General features: G+C 37.3%; 1 protein-coding gene across 2 annotated transcripts in view; it reads right to left on the reverse strand.

Annotated features, from left to right (window-relative positions):
• The window catches only part of LRGUK (leucine rich repeats and guanylate kinase domain containing), a 50,031-nt gene that overhangs the window by 21,717 nt on the left and 9,073 nt on the right, over window positions 1-19,241 (reverse strand). For both annotated transcript variants that reach the window (XM_086744506.1, XM_086744499.1), the window contains exons 7-13: window positions 17,483-17,626; window positions 15,131-15,211; window positions 13,631-13,717; window positions 11,460-11,566; window positions 7,320-7,439; window positions 4,951-5,047; window positions 3,696-3,809 (exon numbers count right to left, since the gene is read on the reverse strand). In XM_086744506.1, the coding sequence (XP_086600632.1) occupies window positions 3,696-3,809; window positions 4,951-5,047; window positions 7,320-7,439; window positions 11,460-11,566; window positions 13,631-13,717; window positions 15,131-15,211; window positions 17,483-17,626 (750 nt within the window). The remainder of the gene's footprint in view (window positions 1-3,695; window positions 3,810-4,950; window positions 5,048-7,319; window positions 7,440-11,459; window positions 11,567-13,630; window positions 13,718-15,130; window positions 15,212-17,482; window positions 17,627-19,241) is intronic.

Consider the following 19,241-nt stretch of genomic DNA (forward strand, 5'->3'; position numbering starts at 1 on the left):
AATCATTTACATGTGCCTTGCATCAACTCTGGTGTGAGGACAATGGCTCTGGTTGGCACTAACTGACAGCTGAGGACTGCAAACGCCTATAATCATTTCAGGCAGATCTGAAAAAGGAGACCTGTCTGCATGCTAGGACTTAAAGATAGGGTTTTATTAACTGACGTAGGTAATGGCACCAATCCTGAATTTCCGACAGCTCTCCTTTGCACCAATGCATACTCTGAAGGCTCTTTTGTCTCTCCCTCTCACTCTACCTACTATAAAACAGAATATTGTAAGTAGGCAGCCCTCTGCTATGGTATTGCCATTGGTGGTAACAGGCCATAAGATTTGCATTGTGTTTTCAAGACCTGAGGACTGAGGCTTGTCCTGCTCACTCTGAACTTTTCTTGACTTGGCTGTAACTTTGTTTTACTTGGTTCAGCTGTGACTGCTGTGTCTATATCTAATTGTATTAGTTTGTTGATCTTTGTGAGGTACACCCATAGTTTTATGTAGACAGCAGTAACAGGGAGTTAATTGGTAGAATGAGATGTTTATGACTCAACATAATAACATAGACTAGATAAATACAGGCCTGGCATGACAGCAAAGACCTTGAGAAGGGGAAAACACAGGACACAGTATAGAGGAAAACAGGCACAGGATAAAAAGAGATGAAGCACAGGCTTGATGCTAGACACGTCGTAACTATAAACATCTCAATAATGCAGAGTTAAAAAATGCAAGCCTGAAGCTGAACAAAGCTCCTTTTAGGGGCAACAAGAAGAAATAGTATCTAACATACATAAAGGGCACCATGCATAACTAATTCAGATGTACCCTGGAGCTGCAGACCAACAAAGAAAGAGCAAGGTGTAAACATGTGTTAGCAAGCATATACAAATGACTCCAAGAGGATCCTGGGAGGAGAAAGAAGAAATGATCAACACGAATATCCTCCCAGCAAAGGACTCGGATGTCGACAACTCGCTGTAACATCTCCCCACAGTGACAACACCAGGGAGAAACCACTGACCTTAGAACCCAAACGAGCAGCCAAAGGGTGAGAGTAACACCAGCAGAACAGACAGAAACCAAGAAGCATGTGTTACAATTTAATTGCATTATTATAATTAATATTATTGGGACTTTTTCAGTATATAGGTACTCTAAATGTATTATTATTCTTTTATCTGTAATAGTTAGACCTAGACTAATGATGATTCTTAAATTACACGATTAAAATTTCCATCATATTAGCAAGAAATTATTTGCTTTATTCATTTTGGTGCAAACTAAAAGGGAGAATTTGGGGCACAGAAATCTCTGCATCCACTTACTTTCAGCTAGGCCTGTAATTATTCTGAGCTCAGACAATCTGCAGAAAGCAGACCCGCATTCCAGCCCACTAACACCCTCCTCATTTGAAGCTGCACCATGAATGAGTTCTCTTTCTGATCAATAAATAACGTTACAAATGATTCTTATGCCCCAGAACTATGTAAGAATAGGAAGGCAGCCCATCGATAGTCTAGGATGAGGGGGGAGGAGAAAACAGGAAGAGATACAGAGGCTGGTATGCCCAATAAATTTGTTGTACAGAGACAACAGGATGAGTGGCTGTCTAATATGAAATAAAGAGAGTATAAGGAAAGTCACCTTAAAATAACAAATGGGAGAATAGAGGAGTTGACTGTTTGAAGCCAAAGAGATATTTGGAAAATTTAAAAAAAGAGTAAAATTTGAGTTTCCTGAATTTGCATACAAGGTCAAGAAAGATCGAAGGACTACCTGAGTTGAAGACATCCACTCATTTAACACAGCTAAAGCACCTCAGTTTTTTCAGTTAACGGCATTGGGTTACAGAAAATATGTGACTAGTATTATATCCTACCTCATTTGACTCCCCAGCCTGAATGACTGGATAACCAGCAACAAGGGCAATAGACAGCGGTCTTTGGCAGGAGACAAGGTGTACTTATATTTTTGGAAGCATTAGCCACTCTGCTACTACAGCCTTGGTTGGAATGTGCTCTGCAGGTATTGGTGGCTACACAAGCAAAGGGAAAGCACTGCAAACGTGTTTACTCCAAGACATAACTGTGTCAGAATCACAGCAGCTTCGCTAACTGGAAGTGTAGACTCAGCAAGATTTAACTTTTAAAATTTGTGTCAGTCTCCTTTATCAGTGAAAGATATACTCCAGATTAAAGGGAATGAACAGCTCTAAATTTTTAGTCTCAGCCCACAGACCATAATTAAAATTTCTTTTATTAGTGCTAAATCACCTTTGTTATGAGCCTCACAGAAGATAATGGACTTCGATAACTTCTATTCAGATACATAACTCACTGTTATTGTTTCTCATCTGCTAGCAGAGTACACAATGATACAGGACTACGCATAATTACTACGTGATCTTGAAACTTCAGTGACAAAGGAGTTTCTTAGCTGTCTGTCCATGACAGTAGCTTTGGTAACACCCAGTAAAAGTTATGGTCACTGCCTATGTCGCTGGGTTAACCTGCTTGTGAATAAACATGACATTCCATGAAGTTCATTCTCCTAAATGATTTGATAACACATCTGCTTTGCGAAGAGTTGACAGTTTTAAAAGGCACCCCATTCCATCGTATTTAATCTTCTCCTATTTTTCTTCCTTTGTAAATCTAGGGCCTGTCTGGCAAGACAACAAACACACTCAACGCGATTTTGTGATTCACAGTTCTCACAAGACTGAGGAAAAAGAGAAAATGGAACTGCACAGAGATTAAGTTATTAACTCGCTGTTTAATATCAGTCAAATAACAGGCACTTAAGAGCAGGACTGCAGCATTAAATTGTGGACCATTTGAGCAAGGAGCTACTAATTTTTTAGCACTGCCATGCTGCTATTCTTTTATTTGTAGGTTTACATGCAAACCAGCAAATGTGTACAGATTTATTTGGGCCAAAGGGGACTAAAACTATGAACACAGGTTCTTAACTGAAAACTAGTTTTTTGATCATCAATTTCACAACCAAAACAATCATCCTAAAATGAATTAAATTTATTATCAAATTTTGCTCAAGTCTCCCTTGTCATTCCCCTAACTCTGGATGCACAGCTTCAGATCCTGTTAGCACTGCAGTCTTCTATATTTCTTTTTTATATCTATTATTTTTTCTCCCTCTGTCAGGGAGTGTAGTAGTGTCTATTAACTTGTAGTAATCCTCCAGAGGCAGAGCTGAGCCCTACAAACACAGTGAAACCCAGCAACACTCACTATCACGTTCTGGGCACTCTGCAGAGTCTCTCATTTTGGAAGCTTGTATAGATGGACTTATTTTGTTGGAAGAATTTGGAAGGAAATGTAGCATGCCTTTCGTTTTTGTCACCTCAATCCCTAGCTAGGAAGTACATAATTAGAAAATCAGCTTAAAAGTTATTCTTTTGGGATTCCAATAGATATGTTTCGACACTTTGTTTGTGACCTAGTTCCTTAATGCAGCAAGACTTCTGAGATTCTGCCATCTGTGCATGTGCACCCAACAAATCTCAGAGAGGGTAAAGTAATCCCTCAAAAAGAGATTTCATCTTTCAACAGTTCTGGCCTAGGCTATGCCTAGGCAGCTGAAACAAACGCTAGTCAAACTGCATAAATTCCTCCCCAGGACAGTTCTCACAGAGCAACTCATTCAAAAATGGTTAGGCAATAAGTAATCCTTACCTCTATTTCTAAGTGAACACAGGTTGCAAGCCCCTCTCTGGCAATTGATTCTACAGTGTCTCTTCCAAGTCCGTAGTAATAGCTACTGTATTTATAGGTTGCTATAAACTTCCCCTGAAATTCAAAACACCAAGTATAATGACAAAGGAAATATTTTAAGGGAAACAGCTTTCCTAAAGGAGCATAATCACTCTGCCTTGCTTTCTCTCCCCACAAAGTTTCTCCCTGCCTAAATCACCAATGATAACGAGGCCAACGGGAGCACAAAATTTGCAGAGAAGAGCACATAGTCAGTCCTGCGGAGTACGGGCTTGTACATTGTTCATGGATAATAAAACACCAGTGTCTTGAAAACAAGCTGCTGACAGGTTACAGCTTTCATTGGTTATTCATTCACACTGTAAAGAAAGCAAGATCTAAGGCAAGGGACATCCTTCTTTTGACATTACATCAAACCATATGGCCATGACATATAAAATAGAAGATGCCAAAGAAAAGAGAGGGCAGAAAAAAAATCTGCAAGGAGAATGAATAATTGGCCAAGAAATTTCAATGTTAAAACCTGACAACTGAAACTTTGGTTCCCAGTAGTATGTCTAGAGAGATGTAAGCAGATTACATTTTTTTTTAATTAAACTACTTGATTACTGAGAGTTATCATTAAGGACCAGATCAGTTGCTTAAGACTGTTGGCTCCCCCATTTGTATATCTACAAATAATGAGCCCTGTTGTGGCTTTTCAAGCCAAAGTCTTACTGCAGGCAGAAAAAGCATCAGAAACAGTAGCTGGAGGCACACTGCCTTCAGAGGGAAACACAATGCCTTTAGGGTGAATTTGCTAAACTTTAAAAGACTGCATTCCCTGCAGAGGTGCTGGAAGATTTTGGAGGAAAAGAAAAAAAAAAAAGATTAAAAAAAGATGGCAGCTATTTCAAGAGTTATTCTTTCCTGCACACACACAAAGTATTTCCATATGGAAATAATCTTATTTCTACTTTATATTACTGTTTAAAGATTCCTACTCACCATTATGCCCATGTAATGGTTTCTATATAAGCATACAGAAGATACCATAAACACACAACAAATTTGTTGTTTCTGTGTATGAACTTAAGCCACATAACTGTGAATGGATAAGTATGCACAGAGAGACTAAATTTTTTTTTTTTTTTTTTTTAATCAGACCTGGACAGAAAAGTTCAGTTCAGTCTGAGTGCAGGAAATAGGCCTACTAGCATACTAGTCAGGTACTTACTGTGTTCACCATTTTGTCAAATGCTTCTTGAGAAATGAAATAATAATCAAGTCTGTTTTCTTCACCAAAGTAAGCTGTCCTGGTAGTGTGACAGGGGCTGGAAGATATATGGTGTAATAAAGAAATAACCTGTTTTCAATCACAGAAGCAGCTATGGAACAGGAGGGGGGGAAGGGAGAACACTATAAATAATTTCATTTTTAAGAAGAAAAGAAATACGAGAAATATAAAGAGGTGCAAATCATACCACTAATGCCACATGTTTGAAAGATTAACCCATAAATACAAAAAAAGAGTTTAATTGTAACATTACATTTTGGCTATAAATCCCCCTCAACCCAGGATAGCCTGAACTGCAGCTGTCACAGCACCCTGTAATAGAGAAATGATGAAACCATTTTTTCCAGTTATGTCAGCTTGTGGATGATATAAAGTAGGATCCTAAATATGGAAAAGGATGCTAGGAGTTAGGCTGAACTGTGAGGTTAAGAAAGAGACATAAAGACCAATCTTTAAATAGACCCCTAACAGTAAGGGGAGAAACAATTCTGGAACTAGGGAGATAAGTGGGATACAAGGCAGGAAAAGTAATTGCCTGCCACCACATAAGGACAATAGGATGAACCTCAGATACATGATCTTACTACCAGGATGAAAAACTAAATAAAAACCCCAAATAAAACCAAAAAACCCCAGCTAAGTCAATGCATCTAGCAATTTTAGATGAAAGGATGCAGTGGCTCATGTTCTATCTTAGGAAATTATATTTTGATACTTGTTTCTGCTTTGGTTTTAGTTTAGCTTGTACGATAACAGGAACAAAAGTGTGATGTGGAGCTTTGGCATGGCTTCGCACCGGCAACATTTTGACTCTCTGACTTCTGCTGGATTGTCTTGGCAAATATGGCAAAAAACCAAACATACCACCTACTAGTATACCACCTAGCCGGCCATTTCTGTTGATTTATTCAAGGCAGGTGAGTTATAAACCATTAAGAAGTTTAGTCTAGAATGCAGAGCCTGACAGATCTTAACTATCATGGCATTAGAGGGTGCCACTTTTTTTTTTTATCAGCAAGCTGTGGCAAATGAGAACAGTGTGCTACACATTGACTGTAAAATTTCACTTCAAAGGCCTGGTTTTCTTTAAGATATTATGAACGCATCCAGCTTTAAAGGTCATTCCTGAGCACTAGCCAGATGGTTTGAGGGTCCAATTTCACTTTATTTTTTGAAACACTTTTAAACATTACAACCCTTTTTAATTGCAAGGCCATGTTTACATTCAAACTGCCAGGGTATCTTGCATGAAATACATCTTTAATGAGTGGAATGTTTGAAATTTAGAAGTGTAAGCCATAAAATTGCTTAAATCTCCACTGAATAATTAAAATACAACTTTGCTTTATGGTTGCAATTTTCTGCTCTGTTAAGATTCTCTCTCCCTCCCTTTTTTCCCCCCCTCATGCATAAAACGTTTAGGAAATAAAATACACAGTATAAAAACAATGCTCTTAAATAAAACACATAGTACTTGGAAAATTTCAATTGGTATTCAATTAGTTTGTAATTTTCAATATAGTCTTTCAAAACATAGTAGTTGCTATAGGACTTAGGAAAGTTAGGTACTGTAAAGAATGGAATGGGTGGACAAGAGGAACAGCTTGCACCACCTAATTTTAGGCAACAGATAGTGGTGATCTAACTTAGCCAGACTTCCTATCTTCTGTGCACTGAAAATAGGTAGGTACCTCCGGGAAGTGATTCACAAAGGCTGAATCTCCCTTGGAAAGAGACAGTTTCTCTCCACTAAATGCACAGGGAGCCCAAGGCAGTAAGGATCATAATTCAGGCTTTTCAGAAAGGGAGAATTAGTCCTCCCAGCAGGTGGTGAAGTCTGAAAGGTGCCATTTGCTTTGATAACACTACTCACAGGATAATAAACTGGTCCAGCAATTGCACTTCCTTCCCTGCCTAGCTTCTGGATGCAGTCTGCACGCGCATGCTAATGTGTTTATATTCAGGTACATTACAAAAATTAAGAAAAATGCAGACATATCTAAGCAGATGCTTAGGTTGAGGGGCATTAGTGAGCACAGAGAGAACAGATCAATAAAAGGAGCAATAAGTGATGCATTTTTATTTGTTTGTTTGCTGTTCACCTTTGAAAAGAACATGATAATTTAAATAGCTTTTCTTTTAAGGAAGTATTTGATGACTGCAGGCAATCAAGCCCTCGGAAGAGATAAAATGCATAGCTAGGAACATTTATTGGCTGTCTTTAACTTTTAACTTCTTCAAAAAAAATAAAAACAGCAATTCTAGACTTGATCACTTGATGGTCTTTTAAACTTATGAAACAAACTTACCCGTATCTGAAGAAATTGTTGAACTGTCTGCAGATCTTATGGGTAAGCTCTCTCTTACCACAGGCTAGGGGGCCAACTAATACCAGCATGGGGTAGGGAGCATCAAGACTAGGCAAAGTGCTACAAGAAAGGAAAACAAGGAGCCATTACATTACCTACAAATGAAGCCTTCAGCAACTTTCTATAAAGCTTCTGCAGAGACTTTATCATCACTTCAACTAATCTCATCTGTCTATCACACTATTCACATTGTTCACTGCATAGACGAAAATCGGAAGTGTGTGCTCAGTTTGATATGCTCTAAACATAAAAATAGCACAAAGTACTGCACTAAAGACCCCTGGGTCTCTTTTACAATAGGAATAATGTTATGTCTACTATAATCTTTTCCGATTTATAGCCTTTTCTAAAGCTCCCTCTGCAGTTATGGTGTTGCTGGGATTTGTTTAAGAGTTTTCCAAGTCTGTCACAGAGATGGTAATACTTTAATGATCGGGATAATAAGCCTGGCATGAACCTGGACTCAGTCCTACAAACCTTTACGCACTCCTGCATGTAATCTTGCTGACTTCCATGGCCTTGCCAGGTGAAGGCAGAAATTTCTAAAGAACTCTTCAATTCAATACAATGAAAACCACTGAGATCCTTAAACTCCACTGAACACAAATAACACTGCAATAAAAAACCCAAAGTGCTGCAAAAATACAAAGCCCTCCATTTTCTCCGTGCTGAGCAGATGGTTAGAACCTCAGATTTCCACTTTCAGCTGTAAATATTAGAATGAATAGCATTTCTGAACTTTCGTGTGTCCAGCAATTTATTTAGACAGCTAAAAATGGAATGCAACTTCAGACTCTCATTTTTAAATCTCAGCTAAAGATTATGCCACTTGATAATATGTCAGAAATAGTTGAAATAACTTCAAACCCACTTACTTTTAACTAACAAATAGCTTTAACCTAATTTAAATTTTAAAGTGGAAGAAAACCACCATGTGTTAAGCTTCCATTTAATGTGATTTCAAGAAGATGAACACAAATTCCTGAAAACAGAGTATATTTTTTCACCTTTTCTCCTACAAGTAACTAACTCTATAAGAAGTAATGATAGTAATCCAACAAAAAAAAGGATAATAAATTAATAAATTAAGAGACTGGCTCAGGTCTGTACATATGTGCTGCTACTAAACTGTGAAACAAACCCAGATCCTGGTTCAGCGTTTTGCCCACTAGACTATTTTAAAACAAGACAATAGCAAAACTCTTGGGAGATTTAAGGATTTTTCACTTGCTGTGCCCATTGGTGACATTTACAAAACATTAGACAACAATACATTAAAAATACTGGAGAAGGTAAAAATACATTTAAAAATCCTTATCTGAATCTGTTAGGTTGTGACATTCTGTTCAACTCAAGAAAGACCTTCTCCCTCTCTTGGTTATTTGAGCTGTTCAAACTGTCGTTCCCTTTTCTGACATTTGAGGTAAGGAAAAGACCAGTTTAAGACATGATGCCAGGAGGTATTACTGACAGTTGTGGATACTACAAGTGCATTATTACGAATGAACCATTTCACAGATGGGAATTCCACGCAACATGCTTAGTGACTGGAGATTCAAAATGTATCAAGACGTAGCGGAAAGGTTCTTATTCTTGCCCAAGGCTACGCCCTTCCTGAATAATAATGTCAAGGCAGGTCCGTGAAGACAGAACCCTTGCCTTCCACATAGTTTTTATATATTCCTTCTCCATGCATAGAACCTGATACATGCTTGCAAAATGCAGAATTCCTCTGTAATATTTTCTTTTACAAGGAAGTGTTCTATCCAGATAGATACAATATATCACTACATGACATGATTATACTCGGAATTCCCTTAAATAAATTTCCATTGCTCACATTCCTCATATCCTTAAATTCCCTGGATTTATTATTTCATCAGAAGAACATGTAGAACATTTCCATAACACTATCTTTCATTACATCATCACTTAGTTGTTCTCAAAAGAAAGTAAATTTTTTGTTTTCCTACAACTTGTAAGCGATGTCTTGTAAAGAGTTCTTGGCTCATTTAATGTCATTTTTCAACTTTCTTTGTCTTTGGTGAGTACAGTAATACACTGCTGTGCAAGATTAATAGATTTCAAGGCCAGAAGGGACTGCTGTGATCATCTACTCAGACTCCCCTCATCATACCAGCAACAGGATTTCCCCGTTAGTTCTTGTTTCAAGCTTCCTACCTGAGGTTCCGTTAGAACATATTTTAATTAAAAATGTTCCACTTGTGGAGAATTCTTGGTACCCTTGGTAAATTGTTCCAATGGTTAATTACCTCCATTGTTAAAAATAACCATGCTCTATTTCTTCTCTGAATGAATTTATCCTCTATAGCCAGATACCAAGTCTCATAACGTACTTGCCCAAGAGACCGAAGAGCCCTCTGTTACGACGTTTCTGCTCCCCGTCTAGCAGTTATAACTCTGATCAAGCTACCTTTTTGAATGTCACATGCGTTTATAGTAGGGGAAAAATACACGTAATATTGTTCAGTGGTGTGTTACCATGTAATTAAAGGTAGAATCACAAGGCACACAGAGAGAGGGAATGGCATAAGAAACTTAATGCTAACATCATCTGACTGCAGACTATGCAAAAATGTAACTTTTTGCTTTGTTTTCAGGTTTTATTTTTAATAGAGATATTACTAAACCAGAATTAATCTCATCTAAAAAGATAGATGCAAATTAACTATACCAATCTGGTTCCAATAAGCATTTTATAGTGTAGGAGACTGTAACACATCATCATTAGGAAGATTTCATTAATGACTGTGTTGTGTGCTTTCCAGCTGAGCGTGGGCAAACATTCAAAGCATGATTAACAATTTTGGTCAGTAGCGTAAATGCTGGTCTGCATGTTTATATGTTTGTGTATACAATACCTCTGACAGAAGACAGAATTGTTTCTTTCCAGCAATGAAGATACACATACACAATCCAATAAACAAATATTTAAATACAGCCTATATCTGCATTGGAAGAAATCCATGCGTTTAGGTAGAACTACTGTGCTTTTTTTTTTTTTTTTAATAAATCTCCAACTCTGTAAAAGAGTAAATAAATCTTTGGGTTTTTTTTTAATAGTCTGTTAAGAATTCTCAGAGTTATCATCACCACTGGGATGGTTCCTGTCTTTCATTGACAATCCCAGAAAACAAGACTCGCAATAAAATTATTGTAAAGATATAAATGTCTGAGTTACTAAACCATGGATCTTAAATCATGCTACACAGTTATGAATTAAGATGTCCAAAATGGTGCTAAAACAGAGTATGGGGCATAAAAGTTGATCTCAGCGCCCACTGTAGCCAATACAATAATAAACCACGTATATTTCATACTATCTTCTATCAGAGGATGTCAAAGCATTTTCCAAGCATTCATCAAAAAAATATCACAACAGATCCTCAGAGCATCAAAATATGGCTATTCCCATTTTCTGGATGAGCAGTGAGACTAAGAAAAGTCACCTGGCATGACAATGGCAACGCTGGAAAAAGAACATTGATTTCCCTCTCCCTTCTGTGCTTTAAGTGGCAGTCAGCATCATCTCCTCCCAAAGGCAGAAGTAGCTGGGCTTCCCTAAGTACAAACTTAAAAATTTCACCTTATGAATACAAAATGTGCCCCAAAGCCACAAAATAAAGCCATTTTGCTCACAATAGGATGCCAATAGTGTGAAGAGGAGCAAGCAGAATAGGAAGAAGATACGCTTTACAGCTCTCTTCTCCCTCTAGAGATTTTTAAATTGCCTTTGGGAATTGATAGAAATTTTGCATCTTTCATTTCTGGTGCAAATGGCCATCTGTTTCAACAGATTGTTTAAAAGAAACGGAGCTGTGGACAATCTGTCTCAGACTTTAGAGGTGAATGACTAACTGCCTTTCATAATCAATTTCAACCAAATAAGATTTGCCTAATTTCCAGACTGCTACCAGAATATTATGGAACGTCTCTTCTTCGTTAGATTTATTTAGAGGTGGCAGAGGGACAGAAAAATGTCCCTGGAAATATGACAACATATTCTGCTTTACTTGAGTGCCACCCTCAGGAGCTGATGTGAAGTGGAGGTGAGCTTACCTGTCAAAGATTCTCTGGGGCTGCCGCATGCTATACATCACATGAGTCATATGATCCTTAGCAGCAATAACTTCTGGAGGAGGATCATATTTATTCACAGCAGCAACCTGTTTCCACAGTTTAGGGGCAAAAGAAAGAAGAGCACTGATGTAATTGTTTCCAGCTGCAATATGCTTTGCAGATCACTATGAATAATGATGGCTTCATATTTATGAGGGTCAGTCTTTGTGTTCGGCTTGTCTGCGAGCACTCCACTACATAAATCTTTTCGGGAGATTTAAGCACAATTTGATACACGGATGGAAGGCACCCAGACATAGTTCACCATCTTTAACAGATTCAATCTTTTACTGGAAAGAAAACAGGATACAACATAAGATGCAAAAGTAATTTTGCTTAGGTTTTAATTATCCATTCATTTGCATCCTCTCAGTGCTGGTGGAAGATGCCAAACTAAAATCCTTAGGGACTGAAGCCATTCATTTATTTGTCAGAAAAGGAACAGAATGGGCATTATAACAAAGTAAGCAAAGTGCAGTTTTCTCCTGACAATGCATTTCTGTCTTTCCTGGGAGGAGGAGCACTCAAACTCCAAGGATTCCCTCCATCTATTCTCTTGAAAGCTCTATTGAGAGTACTGGTCGCTAATGAGTTGTATATTTTTGGCTATTATTAATGTTACCCACTCAGAAACAGGTTAAGAACTACTGAGCCACTTCATGTAAACCATCAAATACCAACTAGCCGACACTGCTGCAAAATACTGCCGCAAGCTCCGATGACAGGCGTGCTTCTATTAGTAAGTAGTACGGTGCATCAGGAGTGGATCTTTAAAACAAAACATTCAGTACTCTGGACCCACTGTCCACACTGTTCTGGGGGGAGTGGGGCAAGAGAGCTCATTTCATTCAAAGGACCACTGGTTTGGTCCTTTGGTCTGAATTAGTGGCGAGGAGCACATTAGGTGCATCCTGGTGCACATCATCTGGTTAAGGTTGGTCCAAAAGAAGACTACTTCATACGTTGAAAGACTATTGTGCCATGAGAAACAAGCATGGCAAGTTGGGCAACTGGGAGAGTTTCACTTCAAACCTACACTTCTGACCTAAATGGCAACATTTCTGTATATTCATTTTGTGTGTTAGTGAGATAGGAGAGCTGCTGCCTCCAAGTTCAGTTTGACAAGACAGTTCATGAGGCTAGAGTAGATGTCCTAAAATAACCTGTGGAGAGGATTTTCTGAAAGAACTTTAATCATCCAAAACCTGTTAAAACTTTAATCATCTAAACCAGTCATCCAGTCTTGTTTTTACAGTCTGTAGAGAAGGAAAAAATTATTTAATATATTCAAAATTTTATTGGAAGGAAAACAAATTGCTGCATAAGACAAAGACTAAGATCAACATGTTGGATAGGTGGGGTAAATTACGCTCTGGTATCATCCCTTCCCTGTATTCACGATAGAGAGAGCCTGGCATTAAACAAGAACCCTAATATTTATGCAGCTAAAGTTAGGAGTGGTTAATTTCCTGTAAGGATTGTTTTTAAAGGATAATTCCCTGAAATCCAACCCCAATTGGCAGCTGGTACTCCTAACAGTTCTAGCATGGCTTGGGCCCAAATACTACATGTGGCAATCAAATTACAGTAAAAGCAGCACAAGAGGGAAAGGTTTCTTTTACAACAGAAAGTTACTGTAAACAGTCTGAGCAGGTTTTTTGGGGGGAGAAGATTTTACAGTGAAAGCTGTATGGAGTAGAATGGGAAACAAGCATCATTATAACTTTCAGAGTTCACTCTGCTGTGCATGACACTAAAAAAACCCAACAATGGTATTTTAGAAGCAGTACGGTGGTTACCACTTCAGAGTATTTCATGAATGTAGTTGCCTGTTTAGATTCACTAGCTGAATAACAATGGCTGCTAAGTAAATTTCTTCACTGAACAAAGCTTTCAGGTAAGCCTCGCATTTTTACATACCACAGCTGCTCCAGAAATTCTGTAGATACATATCTGGACATAAAAGCAAAAGCTTCTGAATTTGTAGCCTATCTTGGAGGCTGAAACATGGAGATTTGTCACACCCAAATGACTAAAAAGTTAAATTTGAATGCACAGGTTTTTATATTATTTATGTAGAAAAATTCCAGAATGATATGATGTTTACATACCTTTTCTTCCACTGAAATCTTCTTGAGATCCAGTTCTGTTAGTTGGAGTAAGGTGAAAATCACAAAGAGCCAGTAATCTGTTTGCTCCTGAAGGACAAAGTTTCCACTTTGACGTAAAGTACTTAACTTCATCAATCTAATATTTAATCTTAATCAGTTGAAATTAAATTGGCCTTAACATATTGCAACATAAAAAGCTATTTACCCTGAAGGATGTTAATACACTGTACAAACTGATACCCCACCACAAGCTTAGCTTCTGCAACAGAAGCTAATAGTTGTTCAAAAGTCTGCAATACCTTGTTCGAAAGCTCAAGATGAGAATTTAAAAATCACCACCATACCCACTAGAATACCACAAAAGACTCTTGGAGAGCCAAAAGCATTATCTACACTGAGATTATGTAACAAACTGTGGTCAATACTTCTAACCTTAGTAGTACTGTAGGAACTTTAAAAGAGAGTTTGCATTATAAATTCACCATCATATATGCTTTTAAGTCTGAGACAGTAAAAAATAATAATTAAAAACAAATTAAAAAGCTGACACTGAGAAGTTTATGAAGCTTCTTCGTTCTAAAATCAGTAAGGTCTTGTTAAACAACTGAAATTCAGACAGCTGTCTTAAGATGATTGTTGCATCTGTAAGTTATCAAAACAGTATTTCAAAGGAATAGGACCAGGCTTTGCTTAGGGGAAGGACATCTAAACAGAAAAAGGCTTTGAGATGATGGAGGACCAGGGACAGCCTATTTTGGGTATTTTTTCATGCTAATGAAAAATGGAATTAAGAAAATCCATGGTGTGCCATGACAGACCATTCTCACGGAAGCCAATACAAAACTGGCAATTTACAGAAAGGAGAAGCTGAACCCTTAACACTTTTCTTCCCTCTGACACTGAAAATCATTGTAAAATTCAAACATAACTTAGAAATCATGGAAGTCATGACAGAATCATCTTTGATCACTCAGGACAGATTACAAATGCAGAGTCAAAGTCAGAATTTCTGATATTTTGCACGTCATTGTAGCTGATAAAATGGATGTTTAATTCATTAATTAAGGAATATTATGAGAGCCATAAATGAGGACTGAGTAAATCCTAAAGAAGAAAAGAAAAGAAGATACAGATTCCAGAGACATATGATTTTTAAAGGGATACCATGAAGGTCCTGTGAGCTTTTCCCAGGAACAATCAAGTACAGACCTTCAAAGCAATCAAAAAGGGGATTTTTCCCCAAACAAAACTCATGGCTTACTGTGAGCACAAATGCATAAATGGAATTAATAAAATTTGTGGATTTACTATGTGGATATTAAACATCATGAATCACACGCAGCTTTGGTTCAGATGAAGTTCCCAGACAAAGGTGGGTAACCATCATTCATCATTTCTTGTATGAACTGGCCACTCTCAGAAATGGAAACTGAGGCTAAATGGATTCAAAACAGCAGTGGTAGGTTCATATTTTTGGCTACCTCTTTAGTTCTTTCTTACCTGTACAGGATTTTTTAAAAGATTTAAAACTCCGAGGAGAGGCAGATCTTCAATATATTCAAGTTCACGCAGCTCAGCAATCTAATTAGTGACAGAAACAGAGCATAAATCAGGAGCAACAGAATTTGTGATAACTATGGGGAAAAAAAAAAAGTATTTTAATCCCTGCTCTTAAAATCTGGACATAAAAAAAAATTCATTATACTCACAAAATGGGTATACATGTTAACTGCATTCAATAAGGCACTTCTAGTCACAAAAGGCAGACAACTTGGATGTTAGCTGGAAATGCAGTATAATACAGGCAGCAATTTCAAACCACCTGCATTTTCTCAGTTCTTTGAAATGTCAAGCCCTAACCCATTTAGCTTTTATGTGGCTGATGTGCTTAAGTGAGGCAATTCTGCAATTATATTTGCGCTTCAGTTGACTAGCAAAAAAAAAAAAAAAAATCCTTCTAAGAAGAGTTTTTTTTCACTGGAGCTCAAGTTCATCCTACCTAACTTGCAGCACTTGACTGAAAAGCATCAGCGTAGTTGTCCTTGGCTGTCTGTGTCCAGAGGGTGATGCATTCCACTTAAGGTCTCATCTATTCACAAAGGAAAGCTGGGTTGGCTGCACTCAGGCACATCAGATAAGCATGAGAAATTTTGTCGGATTAATCAAAGTTTGTGTGCCCAGAGCAAAGTCACACTACAGGCACTCATGCTAGACCCTGAGTAAACAGCTTTAGGGCTCTCAATTAAAACGAAATGGGTCAAATGGAATTTATGTTGCCTCATTTTAGACATCTGTTAAGCTAGCCCAAGTCAGTCGCTTAAGCTTACTTCATAATCAGTGGAGAGAGGCAGTTCCAGAGGTCATCTGATCCATGGTAGGCCGGGATGAATTGGCTTGTACGGACACCTGTTTTTCCTCCAACACTGAAAGACTGAACCTAGAAGACTTCAGATTCTATCCCTAACTTATACTCAGCTTATGTAAAGTGTCTAAAAACACAAACCTCAACCACAGCCTATCCAATACTCATTTTGGAATAACAAGAAGGCCACCACGGAAGAGTTTTGACCAAGTCAAATGTCATTTGGGTAGATTTCCTAAATAAATTATAGAATGCCAACCATCAACATTTGAAAATCACTGAACATTTATATGAGAGACATAGTTTGCAGGTAAACCTGCTGTGCTCGTTTTTGAAAAATCAAGCATTTAAGATCATTCTGGGTGAGACAGCGAGCTGAAGTAACTCAGATCTTTCTGTGTTAATTAATTAAAATCCTCTTTAAATTATTCTTCAGAAGGAAATGTTCAAAAATGGTGACTCATTAAACAGTTTCAATAACACCATTAAAAAAAAAAGACAAATTTTGATGAGGTAAAATTAATAGCTTTTACGTGCTGTAAAGAATAGTGGAAACTATACGAGGCAATGGAAGTGATGTTATTAAAGCTAATAGCAACCACACTATTAGTTAGCTTCCTGCCTTGTGCAACTGATGTACCTTTAAATGTCAGCCTGAACACAGTGTGAGAAAAAGTATTCATAGTGTCTTGAATCAAACCCTGTAAATGTATCCTGCAAGTGGGGAAAAATGACAGAAAAATGTTCAATTGCTGGTTTATATTTTTCTTTCTTATTTTCTTAGGGTTTTTTTTTTTTTTTTTTTTCACATGCAGATCTGTCTTTGATGTCAAAATGATTCATGAATTGACGGTCTTTTTCGTTAAGGACCCTGGAAGCTCAATATCAAAAGTATTATGTATATAGGGCTTGAGTTTCAGAATTCAAATACAAATGAGTTGGATTGTATCATTGTACTTCCCGTGAAAATTCTGCTGCATAACAAAAGCCACTTTATAATACAGTACATGCAGTCCTGCCTTACAGGAGCTTTCCAGCTGAGAGCTCAGAAGAATCTGTGGTCATAAAATTGGGCTGAGAGATATTAGCAAACCCTCCTGAGGCCTAGCAGTAGAAAAGCTGTGATGGAAGTAAAGATTCTCAAGAATAATCAAGCTGAAAAAGCTGCATACTCATCCCTACCTTATCCACTCAAGGGAGTACTGTTGGTTCTTCATGTACGTGAGCACTAAATACTTCAGAAGTGATACTTACATAAAGATAAACCCATCTAGAGGTATTAAATAAGGCCTGAGGAGTACATTTTAAATCAACATGTGAAACAGCATTGGAGTAAAAGAGCAAAGGAAAAAATGTGATTTTTTTCTAAGATTCATTTCTTGCAGTGCTGTAAGATTTTTTGATTAAGCCTTAAAGGGATTGAATTTTAGAAAAAAAAAAAAAAATTATGCATTCGTAGAAAAAGCTGAGATCAATATTAAGTATGCTACCTGGTTATCCTCTAGGTTGATCATCTCTAGTAGATCATGCTCCTCCAAGCCTTCTAGACTAGTTATTTTATTGCTAGATAGATCCAGCTTCTGCAGAGTTTTCAAGCTGTCCAACCCAGTTATCTTCTCAATCTGGTTAGAGCTCTAAGAAGAAATGAAAGCACACAAACTGTTGATAAAGTTGTACAGATGGAAAACAACATTCCTGAGGAAGAACAGAGTTCACTTTATTATTGAGAATCATATTACAAATAGGCCGTTTATGCATTAGCCCCCATCTTCATCTTGAGATGACATATTACAGGTTTCCATACTGCTCAAGGGAAAAAGAATCAACTATCTTCTGATTAACTTATCTTCAACTCACCTTGAATAGCAGCGGGAGACAGCGGGAATAAAAAGAGCTCTAGCATTCTTTTAAAGCTGATACTGGCTAAAGGACGCGCTTGTCACTACCCAACTCAAAATTTAGAAAATAGATATGCACATAAAATTATAGATTATATATACATAAATACATAGAATTTCCCTCTGTAACGATGGTTATATTTACACTTATGATTACAGAATAAATAATGAAAATATTAAAGCAGAACAATACAGTACTGTCTTATTTGGACTACAGCCAGTCTATAAAAATATCTCTAGGATACACAAGTTCATCTTAATGCATAGTAAGTGAAGGCAGACTTTATTTACTGTCAGTGACAGCAAGTACAGAAATGTTTAAAAAAACCAAATAACAAACTCGTCTTACTGTAAGTTCATCTAGACTCTAATGCAAGAAATGATGCAAGCTTTTGAGAACTCGTAACCAATTATCACTGTCTTTCAAACAAGGCACAAGATAGAAAACCCACATTTATCACTGGACACCAGATGGCTTCATTTCTCAGGGCTCATAAATCATATACCGGTTTCTGCTACAAACTCCAAATAGGTTTAACATGCTATATTTTGTACTCACCTTTGTCCCAGTGGTCACGTGTACCCAGATGGCCTCTCAACATGATTCTTTCTGTCTAACCTTGCAAGTTATATTTTTCCATCAGCATCACCTTGTGCTGAAAGCTTAGAAGCTTCATATTCTATTAATAAATATTTAGGAACTATTGAAATAAATAAGCCAGTCGACTCTAATGTTAATCCAGTTGTCCGACCTTGACATTTTTCCTGACTTTTAAATGTTTAATTAGGTTATTAATAGCATGGAGGCTCCCTCTTCTCTTCCTGTTCTTCGTTAGACCTCTGTTTAATAGGATACAGCTTAGAGCTCTAGTTGCAAAATGCTGTGCAAAAGATGCACACAAAATTCTGTGAACAAAAGAGATTTGTGTGGAGATTCTTTTTTGCAAAGCATAAAATCCCAAAGAATCCACTTCATTAGAGCTGCACTTCTTAATTTTTTTTTTTTTTTTGCAAACATAAGCAGAATAAAGGCTTTTTGGCATAGCTAGGCAGTATTTACAGTTTTTGAAGCCTTTCTTCCAAACTTCAGACCCTACTGCTCTTTCAATCTAAAAAGCTCAAGGGAAAATGGAAAAGAAAGCTGAATCAATGGGAAGAAAGGGGATGACTGCTCCCGTGAAAAAAAGAACTGCATTTTATTCTAATTAGTAAAAGAAAATGCTGTGCTAAAATCTGTCTATTTACATAATTTCCACATGAATATCTACTTTGCTAATTAAAAAAGACAAGCAGTTGTATAAATAATCATATCAGCATGTAGGAACCAAAACTGAAGAACGTGTTCATATTA

The sequence above is a fragment of the Chlamydotis macqueenii genome, chromosome 1 (assembly GCF_036417535.1).
Source record: "Chlamydotis macqueenii isolate bChlMac1 chromosome 1, bChlMac1.mat, whole genome shotgun sequence".
Classification (NCBI taxonomy): Eukaryota; Metazoa; Chordata; class Aves; order Otidiformes; family Otididae; genus Chlamydotis; species Chlamydotis macqueenii.